The 27,448-nt window shown below is 43.3% G+C and overlaps 1 protein-coding gene across 2 annotated transcripts in view; it reads right to left on the bottom strand.

The window, feature by feature from the left end:
• Positions 1 to 757: 757 nt before the first annotated feature.
• Positions 758 to 27,448, bottom strand: part of LOC126174957 (UDP-glycosyltransferase UGT5-like) — an 82,730-nt gene continuing 56,039 nt past the window's right edge. The window contains exons 5-8 of one of the 2 annotated variants that reach the window (XR_007535500.1): positions 5,147 to 5,369; positions 4,845 to 5,064; positions 2,093 to 2,508; positions 758 to 1,994 (exon numbers count right to left, since the gene is read on the bottom strand). Coding sequence is in view for 1 of the 2 variants with exons in the window: in XM_049921423.1 (XP_049777380.1) it covers positions 2,232 to 2,508; positions 4,845 to 5,064; positions 5,147 to 5,369 (720 nt within the window). In the remaining variant the exon portion in view is untranslated. Of the gene's footprint in view, positions 2,509 to 4,844; positions 5,065 to 5,146; positions 5,370 to 27,448 lie in introns of both variants that reach the window. The other variant, XM_049921423.1, reaches the window with a different exon arrangement.

The following is a 27,448-nucleotide window of genomic DNA, read 5'->3' as shown; positions in this document are numbered from 1 at the left end:
GCATATCTGATTTGCCTTGTCATGTGCTGTTCAGAAAAGATCTCCACCCCTCGTACTCTTACCGATTAATGGACAGCCCTGCAGGATTCGTGGTATCTGTTCCCTCCAGCACTATTTCAGACATTAGTCGAGTCCATGCCACGTCGTGTTGCGGCAGATCTGCATGCTCGCAGGGCCCCTACACGATAACAGGAAAGTGTACCAGTTTCTTTGGCTCTTCAGTGTAGAGGTAAAAATAAATGTATGGAATGTGAGGTACTCTGTGTGGTAAAACACATCAGGAGAAGAAATGAAATTGTGTTGAGTACTTTATAGAAGTACAAAGTAATGTACTCTTGTTATCAAGAAAAGAAAGTAACTGCTGTAAAACAATGAACTAGAAGAGAAGTGTTGCATTTGATAAACAAGGAATACAGGTAAAGGGAATGAAAAAGCTGCAAATTTTATAATAATTAGTCAACTGCATTCATAATTCTATACAAATTCAAGCTACAAAGCCCAAAGGATATTCGACTGGAACGTATAGTTTGAAACATAGCTTATAATAGAGAAATAGAGCAATGTGCTGTTAACATTACTGCCCAATTTTATGGCTTTATAACTTTTTTATGTGCAATAAATGAAATAAAATATATAACAAACTTATGTATTAATATTTTCTTTTTAAAGTTTTATTGTAGCATTAGTTACAGTTTTCTAAAGAGAATGTGAGTTCACTTTAACTTAAAATTAAAGAAATTTAGAAGTGAGACTGTTTCTATGTAACTATTAGCTTGATCTCTGTATCTTGGGGGAATACGTGAGTAAATGTAGTCAAAGTGTATGCTCTGATGGTACGAAAAAGATTTACATGCTTAAGATGAGGAACTGAATAGAATGTCTCAATTGTTTGGTTTGTAACTTTCTGTAACTATTAGCTTGATCTGTATCTTAGGTGAATACGTGAGTAAATGTAGTCAAAGTGTATGCTCTGATGGTATGAAAAAGATTTACATGCTTAAGATGAGGAACTGAATAGAATGTCTCAATTGTTTGGTTTGTAACTTTCTGCACACATCCAACAGATTGTTTTTGCGCAATTATTTGTATGAAGTGGTGAATTGTTGGTCAGAAACTGATTTCCTATTACTGTATAGCAATAATTTTCTTTGAAAGAAAAATATTCTAAACAATAAATAAATAAAACTGCTTTAACTTTTGTTCTTTGGTATTTTGTCCTATAAATCATTACAGATGCCGTGATAAAATATGACTGAGTATTCACATCTCTCAAACCTCTGTTATCAACTGTTTAGATAAGTTGGAGTAATTTATTTTCATTGCTACATCCGATGAGGTATTAGGTCACTGTTCTCTGTCATATTTGTTGCAGCCATGACTGGTACAGATCCATATGTAACTTTTCTTGTATGATCAAGTGTGATAACACTTATGTAACCATGTCCTACAACAGATAGTTTGTTTTGATCTTGGTAGGACTGTTTATCTCTTTTATGCTTAGTGTACTTTATGCAGTTTGTAAATTTATTTCCGTAGGTATTATAGCGGGACACAGTTCCAGCCATACAATTTAAAACGAGACTCGTCTGACTAGGCAACATGTTTCCAGTCATCAACAACCCAATGTCGGTGTTGATGGGCTCAGGCGAGGCGTAAAGTTTTGTGCTGTGCAGTCATAGAGGGTACATGAGTAAGCCCATATGGATGACGTTTCGTTGAATCGTTCGCACGCTGACATTTGTTGATGGCCCAGCATTAAAATTTGAACCAATTTGCGGAAGGGTTGAACTTCTGTCACTTTGAACAATTCTCTTCAGTCGTTGTTGGTCCCGTTCTTGCAGGATCCGGCCTCAGCGGTGTCGGAGATTTGATGTTCCTCAGAATTCCTGACATTCGCAGTACACTCGTGAAATGGTCGTACGGGAAAAACCCCGCTTCATTGCTACCACAGGGATGCTGTCTCCCTTCGCTCGTGACACGAGATACCTGTTGTACTAGAAGAAAAAAACACTGTCAGTTCCATTATTTTAACAAATAAGTAGATATAAATTATATTTAGGCAACCTGCACAACAGGAATAAATTTCTATTACATTATGTAAAGACAAGATATCACATGCCAGGATCCACAAATAGCCCCAGCGATTTTTAACGTCCAGTTGCGTTTATCTGAGATGCTAAGAAATATTATTTCTTATGTCCATGATGGGAAAATTTTGCCATCGAGTTCCATCACAGTGTCTTCTGCTTGAGGAAACCACGTGCTGAAGTTCTGCAGTAGCAGGTTGCCTTGTACAGTAGGTAAACCGCAATGGACGCCGCTGCAACTACGAATGCGATGACGTCGAGCAGCAGCAGCTGCCACCAGCTGAGGCCGAGGGCTGCGCTACGCAGGTGAGGAGCTCCATTGTGGCGTATCACGTACTCTATCCACCACACGGCACTGTCCAGAGACCTCTCCTGGTGCTCGCGGAATACCGCTGAGAATCGTTTCATGTTATCCTTGTAGCTGTGGAATAAGGAAATAAATAGTATCATGAGCAAATAATATTCGAAGTTCCTGCACGCAAAGGAACCAGAACAGATGCACATTTCACAGGTAAAGAAAGGAAATTTAAAGAAAAATACATTTAATCAACCAGAATGTTACTGACACAAAGAAACTTAAGGTAATTATTTTACAAATAATTTTCGTCATCATGAGACGAGAAACAGATACCACTGAATTATGGGAATAAAATGTTCAAAAGAAATTAGAATTATCAGAAAGAAGCCTGTTCATAAAATAGGTAAAGTATATCTCGTGAATTAATTTTACTACATAGCTGAAATTCATCACAAAACTGAATTAGTCTTCCTCCTCCCTTGTTCGTACTATCAAGCCTGTATTCTCCCAAACTCTTTCTTCTATTGCTTCCCCCTCTACTATGTTACAACCCCCCATGATCATAAGATTATCATCACTTTTTACATTCTGAAATACCCATTCTGTATAGTATAATCTCTTCTTCTTCGGCATGTGTACCTTAACTACTGTTGTTGGCACTGGTTTGCATTCGACTCCGATGAGAACTATTACTGAACTGTCCACGATAACTCACTCTCTGTCCTTTCTTCTTATTCATAACAAATCCTACTCGTCCAGCAATTTGTGCTGCTGTAGATATTACCCTATATTCGTCTGACTAGGAAACCTTGATTCCATTTCACTTCAGTTACCCCACTATAACTAGACTGAGTCAATACATATCTATCTCAGATGTTCTAGTTTTCCTAGCACTCTGACTCGTCGGAAATTGCCCTTTTGTTGAATGTTCAATTTTTTTCTTACTCTTAGCTCTCCCTTGATAGTCCACTCTTGCAGATCCGAATGGTCAACTAATCCAGAATCTTTTGCCAATGGCCCTCTTAGACGAGGTCGTTGGAAGAACGAGGGTTACTCCTTAGACTGGGAGTCTCCAGTCGCCATTGCTGGTGGCCAAAGTTCCGACAATGGCTGGGTTCGAATGCGGACCCATAATGCTTGGCTGTTCGTCAAAGACGCTACCCTTCCACCACAGGCCACCTCGAACGCGGATAACAGATGTAGTGCCCACAGAATTTTACGAAAGTCTGGAGACACTTGTGTTCCAGCCATTTCGAACACGCGTTATTTTAAAGCAGGGTGTAAGGATGAGCATGGGATACTGCACCCATTTATTGTTTGTGCAGGCGAAACTGGCAGGGAGATAATTCGTCGGCGCTGCCAAGTTATCAGCGCGACCTGCCAAGAATAATCAAATACGGCCCAGAAGCTCCGTGGCCGGCTGCAAACAGTAACGTAGCATTGTATTGTTGAAAAACAAATGGAGTGACTCGAGATAGTGACTGTTTATTAGACGTTGAACGTCTGTTGCGAGTACGTGAACTGGACGTGGATAGTCATCCACGATAAAAGCTTATGTATTAATTGTGTAAAAATGTGTAATTAACTGATTCTGGGTGCCCGGTAATGTGTGGGCTTACGTCATAAAATTTAGTTGTTTTTTTGTACAAAGTGGAAATAAATAAGTTCTGATGCATTGAATGATATTCCAAGAGTAGCGTATTTTTTAAATAAGAAGAGAGAGAGCGAGAGAGTGAAAATTTCCCCTTCCTAGCAGTGAAATCTTCGGAGAAGCGTCCGGTGCTAGCAGAAGACATCGGCGCTGCAAGAAAGCAGAACCAGCATTCTTGAACAAGTAAGTCCACGAAAACGCTTAACATTACACCGGGCCACCGCAGAGACTTAACGTATGGATGCGAAATGCGAATGTATTGCAGGTGGTATTTTTCTTATAGCTATGACTGAGGTTAAATAAAACTTACTTTTTTAATTTTGCAAGACATTACGGATTAATATCAAACTATTCATCGTAAAGCAAAAGATATGTGTATGCTGATCGTTATATTTCAAATCGAGCCACTTAGAACCCATTTTGTAGCACGTCAAACTAGCTACTACGTTAGTATAACCATGCAGATACTTAGACATCTTAGTTAATAGCGTCCCATATGCAGTCCATTGTTTTAGGTTCAGATGTGGTTATGTGAGGCAAAGGAGCTAAATAACATTGAAACCGACACAATTACGTATGGTGCACAGAAGATAGGAAGTTACAACAGTTAACAAATAAATGTGATTGCTGATATTTTAATTTCAACCAGTTTAGAATTAAAAACTGTGGTACTTTGAGTTGAACATAGCGAGGTACAAACAGCATGATCTGTATAGAAATGTTTCTGTTTGATTTAACAAAAACGTTAGTTCGTGAATGTATGTGAAACATCAATTTTTCGTTTTAGAACGCTGACGAGTATCCTTACCTTTCATTGTCAAGAACTGTGTGAATGGCTTTCAGAACAGTATCGGTAGTGACATCTCTGAACAGCAGACGGTAGCCTATACCAGCTTGCACCATCTTAGCCACATTGTGGTGCTGATCAGCAAAGAAAGGAATGCCAAGCAGAGGCACTGCGAAGTAACTTGCTTCATTCATGCTCTGGAGTCCTCCCTGGGTTATGAACAGACGAATGTTTGGATGTGCTGGAAAAGCAAAAAGAAAGGTATGACAGATGGTTTCTGCAGAGCTCTTCGTACAGGACTAGTACACTGTACAGAAGCTTACCCAAGACGTCCTGCTGGGGCAGCCACTTGGCTATCATGACGTTCTCCGGCTGTCCAGGCAGGCTGTCCACCTCCCACTTCCAGAGCACCCGCTGCGGCAGCTGTGCGAAGGCTTCGAGGAACGCTCGCCTTTTGTCCTCCGGCAACGTGCTGCCTTTCACATTGCTGCCGAAGCTGAAGTAAATCACACCATCTGTTGCACCGTCAAGGAAATTCTTGATATCCTACAAAAAGAAATGATTATTAACTTATTACTAAGCGCGCAGTATGCCTTCCGAGGTATAATGTTTTATTCTATACAGAAAATAAACTCTTTGCTCACGCTTTATAGTATACTATCAACCTGACCCAGCTTCGCTAGACGACTTATCTCCTGTGCTGTATTTTATTTATGGGCCATTGAGTACAATAAAATTCAGAGAACAAGATAAAGTAACTGAAAGTCATCACTTTCATGTAATATGTGTGTGTGTGTGGTGTCTGTTCTTTCGCACAGGTCCAAAAGAACAGACACCACATGTGCATAACTGGGGAGAGGACGGCCAATGATCTCTTCAGTGTGGATGCACACCAGGCCCGAACTGGTATGGGAATCGGCGAAATGCCGCGAGTGATGATAATGGGCGAGCGGCGCTACATTCGAAGTGTATGGAAAGGTTGAGAATTGAAGTCTGACGGTACGCGTTGTTGAGTAGTTCTTGCAGTGGTGATGACCACTGCTCCAAAGGGCGCAGTGGGCCGTGCGGGATTAGCCGGGCGGTCTCAGGCGCTGCAGTCATGGACTGTGCAGCTGGTCCCGGCGGAGGTTCGAGTCCTCCCTCGGGCATGGGTGCGTGTGTTTGTCCTTAGGATAATTTAGGTTAAGTAGTGTGTAGGCTTAGGGACTGATGACCTTAGTAGTTAAGTCCCATAAGATTACACATACATTTTAAAAAATGTAGTGAACCGAAAACACCCTACGAATGATAAAAAGTACGCAATACATTTGGCAGATTCGCCCATGTGTCAGCAACGCGGCGTGCTGGATACGGACGACCATCGGCTGGTCTGCGGCGAGGCATTGGCTGTCTGGACTCTCGCAAGGAAGATAATAGCGTTCACGCGGCGCACTATCTATACAGCAGTCTCTTCTGACATAGTATTTTTTCCAGAGGAAACGTATTTTCCGCGCCATAAGATGAACGCAGTGGCGTGGATCACAGGTATGACGGTCCATTACGTCTATAGAGACACACGTCTGAACGTACTGGATTACTGGCAATACTTGCAAGATGGACACACAAAATTGTTACGGCTACAAAAGTACAAGGATTGGTATGCCAGTTTCGTAGTAACGGTTTTTGCGGACCCGCCATATACTTGGGGTGTGCCGGGTGAGCAAAGATGAGCGGCGGTGCTGTCGTTGTGAAACCGACCAAGTAAAGTGATCAGCTAAGGACTACTATGCGAGTATGCGACCTAGGAAAAACTAACGCTTACACAGTTAGCAATGGGATGCACTTCAAATTTTGGTTCAAATGGCTCTGAGCACTATGCGACTTAACTTCTGAGGTCATCAGTCACCTAGAACTTAGAACTAATTAAACCTAACTAACCTAAGGACATCACGCACATCCATGCCCGAGGGAGGATTCGAACCTGCGACCGTAGCGGTCACTCGGCTCCAGACTGTAGCGCCTAGAACCGCACAGCCACTCCGGCCGGCCTTCAAATTTTGTTTTCATATCTATAAACGCTTTTCTTTAGGGTGCCGGAGGTGGCCCCACTTTGACTTTATTGTTATTTCATGCTGCATGGTAGGACGACAGCGAGGTTCCTTCCAGGACAGTTATAATGTGTTAGGACGTACTATGTTTATTTTGTGAATAATAAAGGTTTCTGTTTCTCCTACCTTCCTTAAAAAAAAACTAAAAAAAAGAAAAAGCGGTCAACGCATCTGCCTAGTAACCAAGAGACCCGTGTTCGAATCCCGGCCTGCCACAATTTTTCAAACCTTCCCCATTTAAATCAAATAAATGTCTTTAATTTTTTCGTGACTTACTTTCAAGTAACTTACGCGCTGCTATCACAGCACTCCAGGAAAGTTGTTTCGAAGCATGGGTGGTATGTGTTGCACACTGAACCGGAGTTTGGAGTGATATCTCATGGCAATGATGGGAACACAGTGTGATGTAAGTAACACGTTTACGAACAGTGGAAATACTGCATACCGAACATGGATGTATGTTTGTGTGAGTGATTCAGTATGTATCGGAGACGGTCTAAGGTGGTACAAATAAAAAAAAATGGAAAATACACCCATGATCTATATGTTTAGCAAGCTGAGTCATCTGCTGCGCTGATGGAAGAGCGTACTGCATGTACACGAAGTAAAGTTGCTGAAGTAGTTTTTCGGAAAACATCTTACGTGTAACATAAAAAATGAGACACCCTATATTTGGGTTGAGCATGTGGTTTCGCTATGCAACGGTTCTCAAACGATTGCAGGCTAACTATTGGTTAAAAATATTTGATTCTTTCAAACTGTAACACTCACATCACGGCCTGGGGATGAGGTGTTATCTTTTAGTTGTTGGCCGTATTTATTACGATACTTCAAGGTCGACTAAATCGCAGCCCATTCTTGGAAGAATTTGCAGTAAATTAAGAATATGAATTGCGATTGCTATTCTGAGGCAAGCGGAGATTAGCAGTCTGAAACTGTCATCATATTTTGAAATGCATCCCTCAACTGCCTGTAGAAGTATTTCGGAATCTTGTGTATTCATCCTCAAGAAATTTCCGAATTCAACTCAAGGAGATAGTGTCAAATCACCTCCTCGCCAATTGAGCTTCGTTTACGAGTCTTCTGTATAATTTGGAAGTGTCCAAACAACTAACTTTCGCCCCAGCATGCAGGTATTGTAACCGTCACCCTAGGGTCAGGAGGTCAGTGAGGTGGTAACGTCATTGGACGAGCTCCGAGATATCGAAATTGCGGGAAGCTATGAAACAGACTGCGCAAGGACGACTGGAAGTAAACTTGTTGCCACCAGATCAGCGCCTGGAGAAACTAGGAAAAGTGAAAAAGCACTACCACACGAATTAAAGTTGGTCTTGGAGCATACCATAAAAACTTGCCTTTCTATTCTTAACCTAGCCACTGCTGAAGCGAGGATCGATTGAACAAAGGTGCTCATTTCATTTTCCGTTCCTGTAGAATGGAAGCAGGTATAGTTCCAATGTTACATAGTCCATCCATTTCCTGTCATGTGGTGGATGCTGAAGAAGTTTGTCAGGGTAAGGGTGCAGCAGTTGCTAATGATTGTAGAGGACAAGAGCAGGCAGGCGGAAATTGAAGAAGCAGAGTTACAGATGTGTTGCAGGAGTGAAGTTACGTTCTGTCCAACTAGGGTAGTGGGTGAGGGTCAACACTCCTGCAAAGTTACAGCTAGGTCAGAAATGGAAAAGGATTGCAACTGTTGTACTTCCAGCAGGTTGTGGCACATTTGTTATACTCAACCTGTGGTAAAGTGGTAGTAGTAGTCAGTTGTTATGGACAGAAGCAGGTTATAGCAGCAAAAAGTCTAGAGCTACAAGGAAGTCGATTCCTGATAAATGGGACAGCATGCGAAATAGTAGAGCCCGCTTTCTGTCTGCCTGCCACAATTTCGGGACTAACCTATCTGGGCTTTTCACAGCCTCAGTTGCATTGGCCAGAGGACACTATGGAAGCCTTAGCACTAGGAATCTGACTATGTTGAACCAGTTCATAGATAGCTCGTTAACGAGCAGGAGGGCTGAATCCTGTGGAGACGTTGAGGCAGCATGTGGATCAGCACAAGGAGAACCAGTACAAGAGAGAAACAATCTTGATCTTTGTTATACCAAGTATGGCAGCATCACTTACTCTGACAAGTGTAGTTCTTGTTTACATGTACAAGAATTGAAACATAAGAAAAGTTCAGACCCAGCCAATGTTCACATCCCAGTGGATTGGATTCCCAGAAACTAAGAGACAGTAACAGGAATTATAACTGTAAGTTAAGTTAAGCTAAAAATGAACTAACGTAGTTTAGGAAAAGTAGTGCATAAGTAAACGTAGGAGCAGAGCAGTCTTGAGCAACGAGTGGACTAAAGTTGACTGGACTAATCGCCAGGGAACATATCACCTTAGTTTGCATATGGATAATCTAGTTTAAAGCAATCTGAGGGACTGATCTTGTTAAAGAGAAGGTAACGTATTTCACCGACTATATTTGGTCACATACACACTAAGTAGAGGTGGTTTGCAGTAACACCATCCCAGGCAGGCACAGTCTTTATGCTTTACGAAATAGAACACAGCTGTTCCAAAAGCGGGAGATGGGCCATCCTTGGGAGGTGTGGGAACGAACAGGTGAACAGCAGTACCTAAGTGGAAGAGGCTGGAAGCCACGTCAACGGCCGCCAAAATGTTTAGTATATGTTCCACAAAACATAGCAAAGCCTAAAAATGTGAAGCTTGGAAGCATATACACTCCTGGAAATTGAAATAAGAACACCGTGAATTCATTGTCCCAGGAAGGGGAAACTTTATTGACACATTCCTGGGGTCAGATACATCACATGATCACACTGACAGAACCACAGGCACATAGACACAGGCAACAGAGCATGCACAATGTCGGCACTATTACAGTGTATATCCACCTTTCGCAGCAATGCAGGCTGCTATTCTCCCATGGAGACGATCGTAGAGATGCTGGATGTAGTCCTGTGGAACGGCTTGCCATGCCATTTCCACCTGGCGCCTCAGTTGGACCAGCGTTCGTGCTGGACGTGCAGACCGCGTGAGACGACGCTTCATCCAGTCCCAAACATGCTCAATGGGGGACAGATCCGGAGATCTTGCTGGCCAGGGTAGTTGACTTACACCTTCTAGAGCACGTTGGGTGGACGGGATACATGCGGACGTGCATTGTCCTGTTGGAACAGCAAGTTCCCTTGCCGTTCTAGGAATGGTAGAACGATGGGTTCGATGACGGTTTGGATGTATCGTGCACTATTCAGTGTCCCCTCGACGATCACCAGTGGTGTACGGCCAGTGTAGGAGATCGCTCCCCACACCATGATGCCGGGTGTTGGCCCTGTGTGCCTCGGTCGTATGCAGTCCTGATTGTGGCGCTCACCTGCACGGCGCCAAACACGCATACGACCATCATTGACACCAAGGCAGAAGCGACTCTCATCGCTGAAGACGACACGTCTCCATTCGTCCCTCCATTCACGCCTGTCGCGACACCACTGGAGGCGGGCTGCACGATGTTGGGGCGTGAGCGGAAGACGGCCTAACGGTGTGCGGGACCGTAGCCCAGCTTTATGGAGACGGTTGCGAATGGTCCTCGCCGATACCCCAGGAGCAACAGTGTCCCTAATTTGCTGGGAAGTGGCGGTGCGGTCCCCTACGGCACTGCGTAGGATCCTACGGTCTTGGCGTGCATCCGTGCGTCGCTGCGGTCCGGTCCCAGGTCGACGGGCACGTGCACCTTCCGCCGACCACTGGCGACAACATCGATGTACTGTGGAGACCTCACGCCCCACGTGTTGAGCAATTCGGCGGTACGTCCACTCGGCCTCCCGCATGCCCACTATACGCCCTCGCTCAAAGTCCGTCAACTGCACATACGGTTCACGTCCACGCTGTCGCGGCATGCTACCAGTGTTAAAGACTGCGATGGAGCTCCGTATGCCACGGCAAACTGGCTGACACTGACGGCGGCGGTGCACAAATGCTGCGCAGCTAGCGCCATTCGACGGCCAACACCGCGGTTCCTGGTGTGTCCGCTGTGCCGTGCGTGTGTTCATTGCTTGTACAGGCCTCTCGCAGTGTCCGGAGCAAGTATGGAGGGTCTGACACACCGGTGTCAATGTGTTCCTTTTTTCCATTTCCAGGAGTGTAAATACCTAGCTATTATACACTACAGCCCCTTCTATTAATACTGCAGCTCTGTTGCCATATGGCCATGACACTTTGGCGCTATATGAAATGCTGTATGTGAAATGCAGTTCGACTCTGCATCAGGGCAGTCTATGCTGAAACCACAGACCAGAAGCCATCATCACATCAGGCCACCGGCCAGCACTGGCCTGGGAAGCAGCTAGCCAGCCGTCAGTGGGGGCCATTACGTCACCTGCCTGCTGCCTGCTTGACAGTGGAGGGTAAGTGAGCTGCATCACAACACAAACAGCCGAGACGGCCCTGACCCGAAGTTACTACTGGCAGAGGCAGTTACGTCACGAGTCAGTGCCAAGACAGTGTTGTGCTCTGTCAGCATTGCAGGGGTGCTATAAGCCTCCGCCGTATTGTGCCTTGTCAGGGAGCCATAATAAATCGATTTCGAATCTGAAGCTGTTAGGTTCACGCTGTACAGTGCCCCCCCCCCCCCTGCACCCCAAATCCATTAGCTATTAAATTATCTTAAACTATTCTGGTTTGATGTGAGTTAAACTAAACTGGACAACTTGTTACGACATCCTTAATGGTTTGTAAAAGTACTCTGTATAACTTTTGAGCTGCTGTTAGACCAGGTGAAAGTACCTGCACTGTGGGCGGTCTACATTCAAAGGGTGCATCCATTTCTCTTCTTCTTTCTCATTGGCAACAACGACATTTTTTTTTTTGTGAATGAACTACTATTACTGGTGTCAGTCGTTATGTAGAACACTGTTCTAGCTCCACACACTGCAAGTAATCCATCCAGATAGAAATGTGAACAGCTGAAGAACAAGATGCCTGTGTGACCAGTGAGCAGTGAGGTGCCATCAGCGAAGCTGCAGCATAAACTGACCACTATTCTTGCCAAAATATTGTCAAGTACATCATGTATGATATTCTCCATAGCTGTTGTAATGCCTCCAAATATGGAATGGGAAACTTTTCTGGCAAACAGTTCTGTCTGCCAGAATCGTTCATTGTTCATTGGATATTCGGCAATTAAGCTTTCTATCATCTTCAGGTGACTGCTTAGGATGTGCTGGTGCACTGGGGCCTTTTATGGTGTGTTCGTAACTGGGGAATCTCCCTGCGAAAACACAGCACAGAATCATTGACTAGACTCAGCAGAACGCTAGCGAAGTGTCTGAGTTTATCTGTTATTTTTAGCTATCGCAAGGAGTAGCGTAATCAATGTAACGAGTTTCACATAAATAAGCAAAAAGACCCATTATTATTCGATTTCACGATTCACAGTTAATTACCGGATAGAGCAGAGTTGTATATCTATTAAATTTCCAGTACATAGATCAAGTTTCTGCCGCTAGTTGGCGCCATAGATTGGTTGTAGGGGGAAATCAAAAAATACGAGATGGAGGCTGGTCGGAAATTCATAATGGGCCAATTGTCTTACGTATAAAATGGCAGGAAATTCAAAAGTTGGCGGGAAATAAAAATAGGCTAATTTCCTATGTTTAAAGTGGCAAGAAGTTTAAAAGTTGGCGTGAAATTTAAAAATCAAGGTGGTAGGAATTGCTAAATTTAAAAAAAATGCCAGAAAGAAAAAAAAATCGAGGATGGCAGCGGTCGGAATTTTAAAAAGAGAGGTAGGGGAGTGGTGGGGGTGAAGACTAAGGATGATGAGAGATGGTGACGAGTCAGGGTTGTCAGTGGGGGACAAGGACAGAGGAGTAGCTGGAATTAGGATTTATCCATTTAAGAAGAAAACGGGGTGGGGGCGGCAGGGAAGGGCAAAAGGAGGTGATGTGGTATGGAGAGAGGATGAGGAGGAAGCACTTTGGGTGACGGTGGATAGAGTGGGGTGGACACAGAGCTGGCAGGTGGCTATATGTCTATATGTTAGCGCAGAGTTTGTGGTCTGGGAGAGGGAGAGGATTCAAATTTCTTTCGGAGAGGACATGAAGGGTGTGCAGGTGAAGGGTAGGTAGGATGTGTAGACAGAGGTGCGGCAGTACACTAGGATTGAAAAGGAGTAGGGCACAATATAATTGTGGGAGTCAAATTTACAGGTGGTGTAGGTTATTTGGAGGTACTCAAAATGAGTGATTTGGGTGGTGGTGTGGGGGTGGGGGGGTGGGGGGAAAGTTGTAGAATTGCTAAAGGATCCTTGTGGGGAAGGGTAAGCAGATGTGGAAAGCAAGGTAGAAAGCATGGCGTTCAAGGATATGGAGGGACTTATAGAACTTGGGTTGGGTCAATATCTACGCAAAATTTGCAAAGGAAAGAATGGGGGAGATCAGGGATATGTATGTGTAAAGAACAGTGGAGGGGTGAAGTCCCATGTTCTGCCATTTAGTACATTGTGGGCTTTCCATTGGAAGGTTAGTAGGTGAGATTTCCGAGTTAGTGGTTAGTCGAAGGTTAGTCCAAGGTATTTTAGTGTGTTTGTTTGCTGGATGGGATAGTCATAAACAGTGAAGTAGAAGTCGTGGAGAAAAAAAGGTGTGGATGACGTGTCCTCTGATGGATGAGAATTAGGAGGGATTGTTGGGATTTCTGAAGCATAGCACAGAGAGCGAAGAAAGCAGTGTCATTAAGATACTGAAGGAGTTGGATGGGGGGGGGGAGGTGGATTGGCCATATCAACAGTGTGTAAGACGTAAAGAAGAGGGGAGAGAATGAAACCTTGGGGACTCCTGCAGTGGGGTGGAAGATACAGGAATTGGTGTTGTTAACAATGACATAGGATGGGTGATTGGAGAGGAAGGCTGCAATAAGACAGACATAGTTGACTGGAAGTGCATTAATCTGGAATTTGAAAAGGAGACAGTAATGTCATATACGGTCATATGCTTTCTCTAGGTCATGACAAACAAAGAGGACGAATTTGCAGTTGTTGAGATGTTGGAATAGGAGATGGGTGAGGTTCAGGAGTTGATAACGAGCAGAGAAGGAACGATCGAATCTGTGAATTTCATTGGAAGCTACATATCATTCGTTATGGAATATTAAAATGTATTTAAAACGTACTCTCCATAAAAAGTTAAAAAGAAACGTTTGCTTTTGCAACGTAGTTAAAGAATTAGTATTACACAGTTGTCGACATAAGTTTTTCTTTACATAATATTCTGAAAAGCATCAAAACTGAGAAATAATATTAGTGGTGATTTATGTCCCCTGCTGCCTGTCTTGGCCAACAGGTCGCTACACTGGTGAAACATTCACAGTCCAATTGCTGTACCATAGTGCGAGGCATAGCACAGGCTCAAATTAATTTTTAACACGTATATGTTGCTGAATAAAACTTTTAATACCTAGACCGCAGTTTACACTGTACAATCAAAACCTGATGACTACTTTCGTTTGCATGCACCGACCATATTCAGCCGGTTCAAATGGTAAAAGAAACGAGTTGAAAATGCATTGGAAGATCTCACCGTTAACAGCAGTCATGTGATGACATGCTGTTATCTTATAGGGCAACAAAACTGGGACAATATGCTGTTAAAAGAATCACTGCGAGCCAGATTGTAAACCATAACCTCGCAAACTGCAGGTAAGAAAGTTGCATAAGTAAACACTGGCTGTTTTCCTTCTTTATTACTTGCATCTTGCGAGATAATAGTTGACTACTTGGCTTGCTCACGATGATGCTTTTAACAGCATATTGTGCTAGTCTTGTTGACCTGTAACACGAATGCATGTCACTGCATGACTGTTGCAAACGATGGTGCTTTTCAGGGCATATTCAACTCGTTTTTACTATTTGAACGAACTGAAGATGGTTGTTGAACGCAGGTGAAACTAGTCATCACGTTTTAATCGTATAATGTAAATTGCGGTCTACGCAGTAAAAGCTTTTTATATTATTTTTTTATTCAGTAAAGTATGTTAAGACCGCTGTCTCCTTCCTGACAATGTCAGGTTTCGGTACCGTCTATATTGTTTGTCAAATGTCACAATATTCTAAAATATCTGCAAAAAAAAGCATCGGCAATTAAAAAAAAACTGCCATTTTTATATCGAATATCACAGTGTTTACATCAAGTACCATGATGATATTTTACACACACATTCGTCAAGCTCGTGGCTGAAACATGACTGTATAATTCTAAATTAAGTGTCTCAGTGCTGTTTTCACTCCTAAAAACAACAGGTCACTGACATTCCAAATTAGACGTAGAAGATCGAAACCAACATAACCAGTCTTGTAACTCCTGAAAATACGTTGGGTAAAATATTAAGCAAGAAACCAAAAACATCACTGTCGACTCTGAAGTTGTCTCAATGTTATTTCAATGCCTAAACACATGTGGTTTAAGAAAAACCGGAGAAATGTGAGGATTCCATATAAACTGAATTATGTATATAGATAGCTCATCCGTAGGTTTTCAGGAGTGAATTTGTATCAAAATATGCTACATAAATGACCTATCTTTTGATTGCAGTAACTTGGTAGCTTTAACCTTTTACGCCTCCAAGAGATTGCACACCTTAAAAAAATTCCAATTTGATACCTCTGTCTGTTCATGAGAGAAAGAGGTCTTGACTGGTGGACAGACAGACAGATGGACAACAAAGTGCTCCTATAAGGGTTCCGTTTTTACCTGTTGAGATACAAAACATTAAAAAAGAAAACAGGCCTTTGATATTCAAAGTTAGGTCTAAAAGATTGAAACTGACCTAACCAGGATAAAATACTAAGCAAGCACACAAACAAATAGCGTAAAACTCACAAATAAAATATTTAAGAGCCGTAACCATATTTTAATAACTTAAAGGGTCTTCAGTCTGATACTATGTACCGTCATCACCTAACATTTTTTTCCAGTAAAGTTTCGGGCGAAGGAAATATGTCACTAAAAAATATAATTAATGATATTGATTGGAGAGTATTACAAATGATTGAACCTAGTTGCAAGTAATAGCTGAATTCGGAACCATAACTGTCTAAAACTAATCAACTATGCCAACATCTAATAAAAATATCACAGAACCAACATATACACAAACCCCATTCTAGGAAGGAAGGAAGAGGACGTATTTCTTAAATAAAAAAAATCCTATTTTTACTCTCCACGTAATGGTATGGACGGTAATTATGGTCAGATATTTCCGCATCCGCCTCTTCTACTGTACTTCCTCATCACTAATATTCATTACACATACCTACACATGACATCATATACAATATTTCCTTTTATACCTCATCATCATAAGCTCTGTGATTTATTCCCCACAGCAAATTTTCTCTCACTGTAATCCTCACTTTAAACAGGAAACAACATTACAGTATATATTACAGATGGAATACAGTTTTGCACTGCATAACATCAGAACATTTTCTACTGTGCTAGTGGCGGGCATTCTGATTGTATTGCTATGCCTTAAGTCGTGTGGTGAACTGGTTTTTGCGATACTGACGTTGTTTACTTCGCAACTTCTTAGTGTATTTTAGGCATGAATTAGATCTGCAGTACTGCTCAAAATCAGGGGTAGCTAAGAATTCGGTTCATGAACCGTGCCCTGGCACAAGTGCCATAGCTCTAAGCCTGGCTGGCACATCCCTCTCCCCCCCCCCCCCCCCTCCACCAGCACACCAAGCTGTCTGAGCTGCATACGACTTGGTCAACGTACACTACTGGCCATTTAAATTGCTACCACGAAGATGACGTGCTACAGACGCGAAATTTAACCGACAGGAAGACGATGCTGTGATATGCAAATGATTAGCTTTTCAGAGCATTCACACAACGTTGGCGCCGGTGGCGACACCTACAACGTGCTGACATGAGGAAAGCTTCCAACCGATTTCTCATACACAAACAGCAGTTGACCGGCGTTGCCTGGTGAAACGTTGTTGTGATGCCTCGGATAAGGAGGAGAAATGCGTAATTATCACGTTTCCGACTTTGATAAACGTCGGATTGTAGCCTCTCGCGATTGCGGTTTATCGTATCGCGACATTGCTGCTCGCCTTGGTCGAGATCCAATGACTGTTAGCAGAATATGGAATCGGTGGGTTCAGGAGGGTAATATGGAACGTCGTGTTGGATCCCAACGGCCTCGTATCACTACCAATCGAGATAACAGGCATCTTATCCGCATGGCTGTAAGGGATCGTGCAGCCACGTCTCGATTCCTGAGTCAACAGATGGGGACGTTTGCAAGACAACAACCATCTGCACGATCAGTTCGACGACGTTTGCAGCAGGATGGACTATCAGCTCGGAGACCATGGCTGCGGTTACCCTTGACCCTGCATCACAGACAGGAGCGCCTGCGATGGTGTTCTCAACGACGAACCTGGGTGCACGAATGGCAAAACGTCATTTTTTCGGATGAATCCAGGTTCTGATTACAGCATCATGATGGTCTCATCCGTGTTTAGCGACATCGTGGTGAACGCACATTGGAAGCGTGTATTCGTCATCGCCATCCTGGCATATCACCCGGCGTGATGGTATGGGGTGCCATTGGTTACACGTCTCGGTCACCTCTTGTTCTCATTGACGGAACCTCGAACGGTGGACGTTACAATTCAGATATGTTACGACCCGTGGCTCTACCCTTCATTCGCTCCCTGTGAAACCCTACATTTCAGCAGGATAATGCACAACCTCGTGTTGCAGTCCTGTACGGCCCTTTCTGGATACAGAAAATGTTCGACTGCTGCCGTGGCCAGCACATTCTCCAGATCTCTCACCAATTGAAAACGTCTGGTCAATGGTGGCCGAGCAACTGGCTCGTCACAATACGCCAGTCACTAATCTTGATGAACTGTGGTATCGTGTTGAAGCTAGATGGGCAGCTGTACGTGTACACGCCATCCAAGCTCTGTTTGACTTAATGCCCAGGCGTATCAAGGCTGTTATTACGGCCAGAAGTGTTGTTCTGGGTACTGATTTCTCAGGATCTATGCACCCAAATTCCGTGAAAATGTAATCACATGTCAATTCTGGTATAATATATTTCTCCAATGAATACCAGTTTATCTTCTGCATTTCTTCTTGGTGTAGCAATTTTAATGGCCATTAGTGTACTCTGCAGGACAATCTTTTACAACTGCACATGCGCAGGGGCGCTTTCAACTGAAACTACACACGGACTCGAAAATAGATGTAAGATTGATTGGCAGTGTTCTCAAAACGTTAAGGAAACTATCCTTGTAAATCTTCCAAGGGCACAATAAATTCTTCAAACCTCACGTGTTCTTTACACATCAGTGAGCTCAGAGAAATGGATTGTGTTGTCAGAATGTGCCCCTTCTACAATGCAATTTTCTTTTTAAATGTATCGCCATCAGATCAGAAAGAAGTTGGTTCTCACAGTGCAGTGCCACACTGTGCGCTATGTGTAGTCAAGTCCACCTAAAATGCGAGACCTGCACCTCTTTTTCGTTCATAAATTCAACAACAGCAAGTATTAAGTCGAAAACATGTCCCTTGACTTGACCAACGTGCTTCACAGGAATATATAAAGTCTCCATACTCTTCGTTCAGTTCCACCGAAGACTGTTGCAGCTTACAGTGGAATAATGCGTGTGACATCAGAAATTTTACTATTCATTTCAACAATTTCTTCACGTGCTACATGCCTGCAAATTTAGTACAGAGCGTTTCCTGGTGCACAGAACAATGACTTCCATCTATGGATAGTTGTAATTTTTTGCTCTTTCATTGCCTACAAAATCTTTACACTTTTTCTGCATGGTACTGTAATATCGATTCATAGCTGCAAAATACTAACGCGAATTCTTTACGGACGAATGGAAAAGCTGGTAGAGCCGACCTCGGGGAACATCAGTTTGGATTCCGTAGAAATGTTGGAACACGTGAGGCAATACTGACCCTACGGCTTCTCTTAGAAGTTAGATTAAGAAAAGGCAAACCTACGTTTCTAGCATTTGTAGACTTAGAGAAAGCTTTTGACAATGTTGACTGCAATACTCTCTTTCAAATTTTGAAGGCGGCAGGGGAAGATGGCAGGGGTAAAATACAGGGAGCGAAAGGCTGTTTACAATTTGTACAGAAACCAGATAGCAGTTATAATAGTCGAGGGGCATGAAAGGAAAGCAGTGGTTGGGAAGGGAGTGAGACAGGGTTGTAGTCTCTCCCCGATGTTATTCAATCTGTATATTGAGCAAGTAGTAAAGGAAACAAAAGAAAAATTCGGAGTAGGTATTAAAATCCATGGAGAAGAAATAAAAACTTTAAGGTTCGCCGATGACATTGTAATTCTGTCAGAGACAGCAAAGGACTTGGAAGAGCAGTTGAACGGAATGGACAGTGTCTTGAAAGGAGGATATAAGATGAACATCAACAAAAGCAAAACGAGAATAATGGAATGTAGTCGAGTTAACTCGGGTGATGCTGAGGGAATTAGATTAGGAAATGAGACACTTAAAGTAGTAAAGGAGTTTTGCTATTTGGGGAGAAAAATAACTGATGATGGTCGAAGGATATAAAATGTAGACTAGCAATGGCGTTTCTGTAGAAGAGAAATTTGTTAACACCGAGTATAGATTTAAGTGTCAGGAAGTCGTTTCTGAAAGTATTTGTGTGGAGTGTAGCCATGTATGGAATGATACACGGACGATAAATAGTTTGGACAAGAAGAGAATAGAAGCTTTCTAAATGTGGTGCTACAGAAGAATGCTGAAGATTAGATGGGTAGATCACTTAACTAATGAGGAGGTATTGAATAGAATTGGGGAGAAGAGGAGTTTGTGGCACAACTTGACTAGAAGAAGGGATCGTTTGGTAGGACATCAAGAGATGAATACACTAAGCAGATTCAGAAGGATGTAGGTTGCAGTACGTACTGGGAGATGAAGCAGCTTGCACAGGATAGAGTAGCGTGGGGAGCTGCATCATACCAGTCTCAGGACTGAGGACCACAACAACAACAACAGCAAATTTGCAATATTCGTCGCTTATGCGACTACATGGTAAGTACTGAGCATTATCGTCCCTCTCTTCTGTCATTCCCAGGCTTATGACGATAGATCACTAGATTGCCTGCTTTTGAGCAGTCACTGGATCCTTGAACGTCCTTCATACCGTGAACGAATAGTAAAGGGTAAACACCGCTGACACCACGACTCTGCCGAACTGAAGAGAGTTGTGCCGACCGAAAACTGCCACATAGCAATACTCCGTCAAATGTCGCGTCGTTCCGAGTACTTCCGAGAAGGATCGTGCAAAGCCGAGGCAGGCCGGACTTTGGGCCGCCAGCTGCCTGCACACATGAAGTCCCGCAGGCCATGGCCAAGCCTTCTCTAGATGAATTTAATGTTGTCAATAAGGAAGCTCCATGCATTTTAATAACTTACACAGACAACTTAAATTTGGAAATATTTATGTACGAGTAATATTACCCATTAGGAATGTGAGGTAACGGTTGTTATGTCTTGTCAGTAATAATTGATAGCATTCAACCGTATTTTTGTTTTACACTCAATTAAACAACACGTTTCGAGAGACAGTGCTCTCTTCATCAGATTGTAAAACTTGTAACGTTAAACGCTGAAAAGCCTACGAGCGCATTAGCGGCGCACATAAAATAAAATTAAATAAAAGCACGTTGGACTAAAAACACATTGGATTACAAGTCTCCTTACATTAAAATCGGCCGTCCCATCTCACGCCGCACTCTACACCAGGCTGATCTGCTGTGGGTTCCAATAGTATCAAGTTGATGCTGATACAAAAGTACTGGTAGTCAGTGTGAAATCCTTACCAGGGAGGAGAAATAGAGTAGGGAAAAATAAACGGCAGCACGTTTCGACACATACAAATGCGGATGCTGCAAGAGAAATGTGCAATGTGGAGAGGTTTACAGTTGAAATTTCCAAGGACGCATACATAACATAAGATTAGTCGATCCACATATTACGTCCGCAGCTCGTGGTCGTGCGGTAGCGTTCTCGCTTCCCACGCCCGGGTTCCCCGGTTCGATTTCCGGCGGGGTCAGGGATTTTCTCTGCCTCGTGATGACTGGGTGTTCTGTGATGTCCTTAGGTTAGTTAGGTTTAAGTAGTTCCAAGTTCTAGGGGACTGATGACCATAGATGTTAAGTCCCATAGTGCTCAGAGCCATTTGAACCACATATTATGTATGTTAAAAAATGGCACTGATGGTGAAAACAGAGAAAATGTAGCTCATACAGATTTTTAAGGATAATCACACTAACCGCTCTCTAATCGCGCTTGGGAGAGGATACGGAGTAAATGGTAAAGGAACCCAAGGGCCCCTCTGCAACATGCCGTAAGGAGGCCTGCAGAGTGTTGAGGTGAACCAAGGTGTAACGATGCTGAGAGTGGGACGACGTTAACTTTGTCCTTGTCGACACTCCACTGGAGGATACATAGACTGCTGCTATGAATAGGGAGGCCTTGTGTACAAGACGGTGTATGTGGTTGATATAAAAATCAATCAATCGAGCGTCTTCTCTTCCTTGCTGTAACTTGTTCAGTTCACTAGTTGTTCGACATATTCTGGCTGTGTTGGGTTGATTTGGCGGAAAGAGACCAAACAACGAGGTCATCGGTCTCATCGGATTAGGGAAGGATGTCAAAGGAACCATCACGGCATTTGCCTGAAGCGATTTAGGGAAACCACGGAAAACCTAAATCAGGATGGCGGGAGGCGGGATTGAACCATCGTCTTCCCGAATGCGAGTCCAGTGTGCAAACCACGTCGCTCGGTCATATTCTGGCACCGTGTATTCTGATAATTATTTCAGAGTACAAAAATAGATCATGTCGTAAGCTACGGGATAATCACAGAAGCCTCGATCGAACTCATGCTCTTTTGAAATGTTTTCACAAGTGGGATCATACTTGATCTCAATGGCAGCAGAGAATTTTTCTGAATGCTAAGTCGCAATTATTGTATCTACTGAGATCCAGGGCGCTTCGTCAAATGATTAATTCCGGAAACATCTCATCCTGTTCGGTTACTGAAGAATTCCGATAAAACTGCTGCCTCTTCATCGACCGGTATTTATCCGTTGATTCGCTGCCGTCCATTTTTCTTTACTGTTGATGTTGGTAATTGCAGCTGTTAGTATCCATGCCAAAGAAATTCTTTGTGGGATCCTTTAGAAAACCTCACTCAATATTTCGACAAATCCTCTCCCTACAATTGGCACCTAGAGCAACTTTTCCGTTCATATTCTATACACTCTGTCTAGGCACCGTTCTGGTAATCGTCTTAGTGATACACTGTCTCTCCGACTACATACACATTTCTCGGTAGGCGGCATACGCAGTCAAATGAGAACGTTCTAAATACAAAATAACGAAAATACTGAGTTTCTGCCTTTCTTGAAATGAAACCCATTGTAACAGCGTAATAACACTGAAATAAAACGTGTAAAATGTTTATTAATTTGGTGCCATTTAATACGAAGCCGATGTTAAAATTTTCTATATTACTCTGCAGATTTTCGTCACACGATCTGTAGCATTGTGGCCAAATAAGTGCTTCCAGTACTTAGAATGTTGTAATGAGGTGGTCGTGTTTTGACGCTTTTGTAGCACATTCAAGATAGCTGCGTTGTGATGGACTTCTGACTGGCAATCTACTATTAACAAACGCGTATGACGTTGTCTTGTAAGTCTACTGATAATGCAGTAACTTCTTCTACACTACTAAACTCCTGATTCCTTAAAGAAACGAATCCCCTCGTATAAAGTAGCTTCAAGCGTCTGATTTCTTTACAAATAAGTTAATCTGTTAAATATTTCACGCTAAAAATGTAAGCGAAGAAAAGTTTACAAAAGTTTGGAAATTATGTTTGAATTTTGTGGAAAATCGCTAAAGTGTTCTCATTATGAAATACTGAATGTGTATAGTGTGGGTAATTTTCTTTCCACTTTAAACCCCTGATTCTCTGTAGAATCTAACTCTCGTGTATAAAACGTCTTCAAACGTGCATGTGAACGAAAAAAAGTTAAGAAAAGGTTTGAAATTATAAGTATCTTGGAAGTCGCTAGGAGCTTGTCAAACGCTGGAAAAATATATATAGTTTGGTAATTTGTGCTCCATTTTAAGCAAAAGCTGATCTTCAATCATCTCAGTGTTTACAGTGGCGTATCTCCTGAACATGTGTTGTAGAAATGCAATAATATTGCATGTACATTCCGTGGTGTATGTGGATACCGTGTGCATCGTCTGTTGCAAAGAGAGTAGTAAAAACGTTATGCAGGATGCTGTAGTTTTACTGAAGCAGCAGCGAAAATTTGGTAAGAGATAAACCGATTTTCTTTCATTTTGTGAGGAGGCTGTCACCTAAGAGGTGCTGAAGGGGTTGCCTGCCCTCAGGCGTTAGAGCAGCCGAAAGGCACATCTCAGCTGAATGACTGTCGAAGTCTATGACAGGTACATTGTAAAGTGCACAACAAAGTAGCGTGGGTGTCACCGAAGGTGTTGTCGAACTGGGGGCTTTTGCAGGGGCGCTGAAACGTTTTATTCTCGCACAGGTCAATGTTGCACCCGTCCATGATCAAGCCACAGAACAGCGCGAAACAGGACTGAGAAAGCAAAAACATCCTTTGCTGATTTGGAACGCATTCAAGTTTCGTCGAATGGTTTGCAACGGTCCCTAGTGAATCAACCCCGTATATCAGAGCAAAGACGGCACATCACTATACTCCAAAGGGATCAGAATATGTTCAATGGAGTTGCAACCCCACAATGTCAGTGTGATTTAATCGTCTGGAGCAGGTGGGATGTCAGCAGTGTCGAACGTGCTCAGGAATGTCTACCTGTTTTTCATTACACTGTGAAATGTCGTTTTCGACAGCGAAACGTGTAGGAGTCAACGAGACAAGTGAATGGGTCGCTCCATGGACGGCCTTTATGCCACCTCCTGAGGCCTTTTCGTGTCCATTATCAGTAACGGTGTGTCTGAAATGTTTTTCTAGGCCACCCATAAGAAACCCGCGCGATTTCAAAGATGTCCTCCATCGCAAAGGCATCAAAAGAAAGGTTGAAAGGTGGGTGAGAGGTGATGTGACGACTTTCCCAACGTGTGAAACGTCCATTGTAGCGTTGGGCAGAATTATGATGAAATTTGATGCCAGTGTGACATCATTAACCCACCTTACACGTCACATGAACTTCTGAGCTGTGGCCTTTTTTTTTTTTTCGCTTGTATCCATAACTTGCTGTTTGAGGCGTCGCCAAGGGTGACGTCACAGGGCGCCACGATTGTGCGCCATTACAGAGAAAGTCTGTAGGCCTTATGTGTCGCAATGGGAGAAAATTACGTGTTTTCAAAAAAGTGATACCTTTTCTGCACATTGTGAACTGGGTAATTTACGTGTGATGAGTTACGCTGCCCCAAATGTATACACAGTTTGTAACTGTTATAATTGTCAGATTGTGTTAAATCTTTAACATAAGATTATATCTTTTAACTGCGCTACTGGCCATTAAAATTGTTACACCAAGAAGAAATGCAGAAGATAAACTGGTATTCATTGGACAAATATATTATACTGGAACTGACATGTGATTACATTTTCACCCAATTTGGGTGTATAGATCCTGAGAAATCAGAACCCAGAACAACCACCTCTGACCGTAATAATGGCCTTGATACGCCTGGGCATTAAGTCAAACAGAGCTTGGATAGCATGTACAGGTACAGGTGCCCATGCAGCTTCAACACGATACCACAGGTCATCAAGACTAGTGACTGACGTATTGTGACGAGCCAGTTGCTCGGCCACAATTGACTAGACGTTTTCAATTGGTGAGAGATCTGGAGAACGTGCTGGCCAGGGCAGCAATCGAACATTTGCTGTATCCAGAAAGGCTCGTACAGGACCTGCAACAAGCAGTCATGCATTATCCTGCTGAAATGTATGTTTTCGCAGGAATCGAATGGAGGGTAGAGCCACGGGTCGCAACACATCTGAAATGCAACGTCCACTGTTTAAAGTGCCGTCAATGCGAACAAGAGGTAACCGAGACCTGGAACCCCATACCATCACGACGGGTGATACGCCAGTATAGCGATGACGAATACACGCTTCCAAAGTGCGTTCACCGCGATGACGCCAAACACGGATGCGACCATCATGATGCTGTAAACAGAACCTGGATTCATCCGAAAAGTTACGTTTTGCCATTCGTGCACCCAGGTTCGTCGTTGAGTACACCATCGCAAGCGCTCCTGTCTGTGATGCACCGTCAAGGGTAGCCACAGCCACGGTCTCCGAGCTGATAGTCCATGGTGCTGCAAACGTCGTCGAATATTCGTGCAGATGGCTGTTGTCTTACAAACGTCCCCATCTGTTGACTCAGGAATCGAGACGTGGCTGGACGATCCGTTACAGCATGCTGATAAGATGCCTGTCATCTCGACTGCTAGTGATACGAGGCCGTTGGGATCCAGCACCGCGTTCCGTATTACCCTCCTGAACCCACCGATTCCATATTCTGCTAACAGTCATTGGATCTCGACCGACGCGAGCAGCAATGTCGCGATACGATAAACCGCAATCGCTAGAGGCTACAATCCGACCTTTATCAAAGTCGGAAACGTGATGGTACGCATTTCTCCTCCTTACACGAGGCATCACAACAACGTTTCACCAGGCAACGCCGGTCAACTGCTGTTTGTGTATGAGAAATCGGTTGGAAACTTTCCTCACGTCAGCACGTTGTAGGAGTCGCCACCGGCGCCAACCTTGTGTGTCTGAAAAGCTAATCATTTACATATCACAGCATCTTCTTCGTGTCGGTTAAATTTCGCGTCTGTAGCACGTCATCTTCGTGGTGTAGCAATTTAAATGGCCAGTAGTGTAGTAGATTGTGACAACTCTGTTAGGCGGCCTCTGCCTAAACACTTACGAACACCTCCCGAACTTTCCATTAGAGAACCACTATTGATCTATGACTACAAACTTCCGAAATACGCACCATCAGACCACCTCCTCCCCGAAGGGCACAGTTCGTCTGCTACGCCCTACCAGGACAACCGTCTGACTCCTCCATTTCCTGAGATGCCAACAGTTACACGAAATTATTTTTACACCCAGGCCTTTGGGCGAATCAGCCACCAGATAAGTATGCAAATAGACACTTTTACTGGCCAGTCCCTGTTGAGACTCAGGGTACTTCTGCAAAGTGCTGCTGCCTGCCGATACTTTCAGTAGTCTGGCTACGTGGGCTTTCCGGCTGTCGTGTTTCCGACCTTTATTTTTAGGAGCCGCAGCTACCGTAGGACTTCCGAGCAACCAGTTTTGTATCGTGCGTTTTCCAATTAGAATCTCCCTCACTGCTGGTTTACGCCAGTCGTTCACCAGCAGCGGATAAAAGTTTAGATTTCCTCGCAAATATGCGAAATCATGAGAACTCAAAGACTGAATTGTGTAAAGCAAGAAGGAAAGCTACTACAACGACCCAGATCTCTGGTACTAGTTCTGAGATTTAACACAGCGCAGACATTTTGAAATAGATTGAAGATAACAGTTTTTTCAAAACTGACTTTGGGTCTGTTCGTGACAAAATACTCCTGGTGAAGAAGCGGAGAAAATCTCGTGTGAATATGGAATTGTTCTTATGGATAGAGCATTTGACAGTTGTTCGAAACGGCTCAAACAACCGTACACCACATACGTTGACATCGGAAGTACAGACAAAGAGAAGATATCCTGGACTTTTTCTGAACTGAAAATCGAGATGCCTGGGTGGTCACCGAAAACTGGCTACAATTAAAAGTATAAAAACTGTGTTCACCGAAACATCTCTTTGCGGTTGGACTTTCGCTTCAGCAAACATCTGTGGAAGGAAATACAAAAACGGGAATTAACGTAGGAATACAGGGATAGAGAAGACGTCAGATAGTTCTACCGCCTGTCTGCTGCAGTGACAGACACATCGTCCACCAAACAGTGATGATGGTTGGTTGGTTGATTCGGGGGAGGGGACCAGTCAGCGAGGTCATCGGCCCCATCGGATTAGGTAAGGGTGAGGAAAGAAATCGATCGCTCTCTTTCAAAGGAACCATCCCGACATTTGCCTGAAGCGATTTAAGGAAATCACAGAAACCCTAAATTACAGTGATGATGAAGCGTCGGTGGTGATAACGGAGGATATCTTAGTACCGACTGAAATGGAAGGAAAATCTTTGTATACCGATTGAAATGTGGAAAGTTTTTAACCAATGCTGTAGAAGGTTGACAAAGGAGACTATGCTATTCAATAAAAATTTTCTGAATTTGTGTTCTCATTGTCAATATATAAAATTACCGACGTTTCTGTCCCTGTTGCAAGTGACCTTCTTCAGAGTGTTTTTGTTTACTGTGGGTCACTTGAAACAGGGACCCAAACGTCGGTAGTTTTGTATATTGACAATGCGGTCACAAACCCA

Source organism: Schistocerca cancellata, chromosome 3 (genome assembly GCF_023864275.1).
Source record: "Schistocerca cancellata isolate TAMUIC-IGC-003103 chromosome 3, iqSchCanc2.1, whole genome shotgun sequence".
Classification (NCBI taxonomy): domain Eukaryota; kingdom Metazoa; phylum Arthropoda; class Insecta; order Orthoptera; family Acrididae; genus Schistocerca; species Schistocerca cancellata.
This window is presented reverse-complemented; position numbering and strand designations above follow the sequence as displayed.